The sequence below is a fragment of the Oncorhynchus masou genome, chromosome 7, assembly GCF_036934945.1.
Source record: "Oncorhynchus masou masou isolate Uvic2021 chromosome 7, UVic_Omas_1.1, whole genome shotgun sequence".
In the NCBI taxonomy this organism is placed as follows: Eukaryota; Metazoa; Chordata; class Actinopteri; order Salmoniformes; family Salmonidae; genus Oncorhynchus; species Oncorhynchus masou.
The window spans coordinates 24,930,957-24,936,287 of NC_088218.1; the positions used below are offsets into that span (position 1 = coordinate 24,930,957).

The following is a 5,331-nucleotide window of genomic DNA, read 5'->3' on the forward strand; positions in this document are numbered from 1 at the left end:
CAGTGGCTACATGGTTGTGCATATGTATATCATCTATTGACAGCAATTGTGCTTCTACTAATTCTTCTAATTGTGCTTCCATTCTAAATAGGTATTTTGATGTACTGTTTTTGTTTTTTTTCAGAGAGAAAAATCTCATCTTGTGTCAGCCGTTGTGTGTATACTTTCTGAGAACATGGTCTCCCAGGAGAGCGTTGCCATTGGCTCAGTGGACCACTCCGTTTATTGCTTTCACTGTCTCTTCATTCCCAATGAAACAGTTGGAACACAGAATTGGTAACAGACATCAAGAGGTAGCATGTATAGCACGTAGTCATAGTATGGTATGGTAGTATGGAGATGTTTACTGAGGATGCATCAGGGAGATGTATACATTCTCCGTGTCACTGATTCAATATATTTGACATAGTCGCTACGTCCAGTAGGTGCCAATGCTTTTGCCACGGAGCAACACTGCCACTCAGGGGCACACATCACAACTTTTCTACAGGAGACAGAAATATGAATGCTATGAATCTGAAGTAAAAAAGGACATGGTGTAACTGGTGAAAAGTATGTCCTTGTATTCATTGGATCATCTTTATTGATTCTCTATGTTATACTTTTAATAGCATCTCACAAAGCACAGTTCAATTTGAAAACAACTGTCAGAAAAACAGAATTCAATTCAAGATATTGGCTGGAATTCGTCAACATTTTTTGGGGTTCAAAATCAAACTGGAGAATACTTGTTTTACATGTCCAATGTAGCTGATTATACATGCATTGTTAGTGATAACAATTTAACCAATTTAGAGCTGCAGAAATGCATGAATCTATTACCTTGGGTCTTAGCTTAACAGCATAACAAGGAAAGTGCTCTATGCTTTGTTGGCAAAAGCTATTCTATGAAGTTTCAGTACTAAACCAATTTGGTTTTGTCAACTCTGACAAGACACAGGCAATGAAACAAAGTGTGTTAACCCTTTGTAGGCAAACAGAGTATAAGAAACCTATTGAAACTAAATGGGACCAACAGGAAAAATACAAAGTTTTCATTGACATTTAAGTTTTTTATCAAACTAAAGTTCCTACTTCATAATTTACTCGCTTTCTCTCTCTCTCTCTCTTGTTTAACTGGTGCCTAGCTACTCGTCCTCATGGTGCTCGCAGAAATCATGGCAACAGACAGTTACCATGGTGATAAATGTCATGAACTCTTGGAAGTCCAATTCCGAGTCTCCATCCGTGTCCAGGCTCTCCATCAAACTGTCCATAGTGGCCTGGTCCTTCACTTGCTGAGGGCAAAAACAGTAGATAGATATGGTCATATTTGATTGGCTAAAGGTGCATTCTGCAATATTTACGGCTGGTTTATGATCATTTCACCCATTGATTCTAGAATAATAATGTACGAAGGCCTCATGAGCTTAGTGCATCAAAGTCTGTAAAATGACTTATGATTTATTGATAAATGCACATACGCTGTAAACATAGCCTAGATCCAAACCGCATGTTCAATTTAAACAACAGCGTATTAAATATTGTAGTGAAAATGTGGTAGTGATATACTCACCCCTGTAAGGGCTGGTAGCTCCTCATTGATCAAGTCTTTCAGTTCACTTTTCTTCAGTTTGTGCTTGTCCCCTTCTTTCTCTGCATACTTATGGAACACCTCCATGATGGTGGCCAGTGAACTCTCCAGATCAGTCATTGTGGTTTGTAATGCGATCTACAAAGTAGAGCAAAAAGCATTTCATCTCTAGGCCTAGCATGTGACGTAAACAACAGGGTCTTAATTCATTTGAGTTTGCTACAGCAGGGAAATAGTCCTGCAGCAACAGGAAGTATGAATTATTATGGGGATCATTTTTTTTGTAGGGGTTGAAACATTTCTCATCATTGGGAAAATCAAGTCTGAAATGTCAAAGTGGAAATGACAAACTTCCGAAGTATTTTTAAACCTCAAACATACTACAAGTTTGAGGATTCCTTCGTTGGAGGAACCTGCAAATAAGGGTGATAAAACATTAAGATCCTACACCTGTAAGCAGTCATGTAACTTAAATACATCACATGATGACGTTCTATCTCTCAGACCGCTCTCTCAACAACAACAACAAAAAAGGACAGCACAGTGATTAGCGGGGAGTAATGAAGATACTCGTACAATTTAAAATAACCTTTTAAGCCTGTCATTACACTATACAAATCCCCAAATCAAAGTCCATGAACGAATGCCTCCAGTTTAAGATCAACTCAATAAGAAACAGCAGATACAGTAGAACATCTAGACTTACCAGTGAGTCTCGGACTGGAACAAAGGTTATTTGCGGATGAGAGTGAGTAGTGGCTGTGGAGGGACAAAGAGTATAGGCTTTTATAGTTGGTGTGGGGAGGGCCTAGTGCCTCTGGTCAACCACCCTGCCAGTCCAGCACACTGACCAATAGGCTCTTTTTCACCCTCTCACTCCACTGTATTCTCACACAGAATTCACCATTGATGGCTATGCCAGTCTTTTACCATGTTATCATGGTCAATTTACAGTATTGTTTGAATACCATTCTATTGTATGACATTATGACATTGAGCTGAATTTGTGGATTTGAGCTTCCAGGTTTACAACTGATGTGTAAGAAATGGATATCACGAGATTGCACTATATTATAATAGGCTATCTAATGTTCATATGATTGCACAGGCCTTGAAAGCATTGTCCAACGAATTAGGCAAAACAAACAAAGAGGACTTTCACCCTCTCCCCCGATGAGACTTCCTAACCTCCACCGTTAAACCACTTTACCTGTGATTGTGAAGAGGATTTTCCATGCATGGCCATTTGTATTGATCTCTTAGACTTAGGACCTTCTGGTTGCCACAATCCCCACCAGCGTTTTGTCTGAGACAATGGCCTGTTTCAGAGGAAATGGATGGTTGTGCATGTTAATGACCACATTTCTTTTCACTTGTGGAGTTGGCCAGACGTGTGCCCTATACACCCCCTGACTACTAAGTAGGCACAGCCATTCATGTCAAACTCATGTAAAAAAAAAAAAAAAAAAAAAAAAAGTGAAATATGCTGTCGTGTTTCACCATTATGAATAGATGCCTGAACTGTAGGAATGATAAGTGTTACAGTTAACTAGAGCAGAAATAGGAGGGCTCAGATTTAGTTGATTTACTATTGAGCCAAGACTTCCAAATGTGAGGTGTATAAAGTGTAGGTATGCATAAACTACAAAAAGCTTAACCTACAGTAACAACATAATCCCTTACCATTTCATTAAAAGAGGTTGAAAAATGTTTTGATCAAGTTCCAGAACACATTGAATTCCTGTTCGAATGACTTCACCCTCCCACGAACTCCCTCAACTTTCTGGCCAGCATCTAATAGTGCATTATTCTCAGGAAGCGTTAGGGAGAAAGTGCTTTTTACTTCATGATAAATGTTTCTTTGTCTCTTCCCGAAATATATTTCACATGCTTCTGACAACAGTTGACCATTGTCCACTGAAAACAGTTGTTCTTGTGTGAAGAAAGCAGCGTTGCTTGCTTTGAAAGACTGTCTATGGTCATTGTAGTCAGATGATTATATAAACTGATCCAGTCAAATCCACGATCTATCATTTTCATACCTCTTCTCTCTCTAACTCATTAATTAAGCATAAAACAAACTACGCTCTGGAAAATGCCATTGGTAGGAGGTTGAGTTCTTCTAGATGATTTCAGCTGAGCTCAGAGAAAAATCCACCCAATAGCGAACAATCATCTCTCTCTCTCTCTCTCTCTCTCTCCTTTGAGCACAAACAAATCGGTGTAATGATGAATGCATGATTATTTCAGTGTATCACGTATCAAGTAAGAGTATTCATACAGATCAAGATGAAGAGTGTTGTGTTCCTATTGGATCTGCTGGGTTCTGGTGGACTTGTGACTTCCCATCATGAAAAGATGCATATGATGAGCCACGGTGGTGGGGGATGCTGGGATAGTAGTGAAGACACAACAGACAGGGCTCTGTAAAGACTAGCCAAGCAACCAATCACGTGCTCACATTGACTAGTCATCTCAGGGCAGGAGTTGTAGTACCAGGATGTGAGTGTGGCTGTCATTCCTTGTCCACATCAGCTAGCTATCCATCAACGTCTTTAATATTACTATTGATACTGGTGTTAACCTAACCCCAAAACTGGATTATATGGCTTGGAGATGTTGGTAGACAGATTTGTTATAGATTTGTTATACTTGTGGCTTAAAGCAAGAGTTGAAACAATAAGAAAGTGCTCACCACACCTCCATTATGGAAAAAGCTTTTTTTTTATTTTATTTTTTACATCTTACAAGTTACATAACTCTTAAAATGTTTATAAAAACATTGTCTCGCTGTAACTCTCCAAAAGAGAGATGTCACCTTTTGTAGAGTGAGATAATGTGGTCTCCCTGTGTTTTGCTGTAACCATGGCTACAGGTCAGAGCCTCTCCGCTGAGTTGAAAAGGTTTGCCAAGTGGCTGACTCATCCCTGGCAGAGTGTAGGGAGCTCTAGTGGTCTGGACACTGACTGGGGGAGTAACCAGGGGTAGAACTAAGAAAACAACACTGAGGTTTTGGTAATCTCAGTATGTTCTCGTCTCTCTCCTTCTCTCCCCTTCTCTCTCCTTCTTTCTTATTCTGTCCCCTTATCTCCACTTTTCTCTTTTCTCTCCTTCTCTTCCATTCTCTTTCCTTCTCCAATTGGTAGATTTCTACTTCAACTGGGATATATGTATATTGCTTGTAAATCATGTATTAGCGTGGGGCTTTAGGTTAACAAGTTATTCCATTGATCCCCTTAGTTTACCATTTAAAAGCTCTACAGAAATGTAATGTTGGGCTCGTTGCCACAAGGTGGCACTCATGCTGTACATAGAGGATAAGTTTCAAGTTTCAAAAGACACACAACAAAAGTGATCAGTTTCAGTCATCATGTAATACCCATCAGATTAAAAAGACTCTCAGATTTTTTTTAAACACACTGGTTATGATATGGGTGAGGAGAGAAAGTCACATCACAGACCATGGTGCTTGCCTGCGGAGCTGTGAGGGGAACGGCACCGCAGTACCTCCAGGCTCTGATCAGGCCCTACACCCAAACAAGGGCACTGCGTTCATCCACCTCTGGCCTGCTCGCCTCCCTACCACTGAGGAAGTACAGTTCCCGCTCAGCCCAGTCAAAACTGTTCGCTGCTCTGGCCCCCCAATGGTGGAACAAACTCCCTCACGACGCCAGGACAGCGGAGTCAATCACCACCTTCCGGAGACACCTGAAACCCCACCTCTTCAAGGAATACCTAGGATAGGATAAAGTAATCCT

At 40.4% G+C, this 5,331-nt stretch overlaps 1 protein-coding gene across 1 annotated transcript; it reads right to left on the reverse strand.

The window, feature by feature from the left end:
* Positions 1-539: 539 nt before the first annotated feature.
* On the reverse strand, positions 540-2,384 carry LOC135543575 (protein S100-B-like). Its single transcript, XM_064970953.1, has 3 exons — positions 2,280-2,384; positions 1,556-1,711; positions 540-1,277 (listed from the first exon to the last, which is right to left on the reverse strand). Exons 2-3 carry the CDS (start codon positions 1,691-1,693, stop codon positions 1,128-1,130), a joined length of 288 nt encoding a protein of 95 aa, XP_064827025.1. The 5' UTR covers positions 1,694-1,711; positions 2,280-2,384; the 3' UTR covers positions 540-1,127.
* Between the last annotated feature and the right edge of the window lie 2,947 nt (positions 2,385-5,331).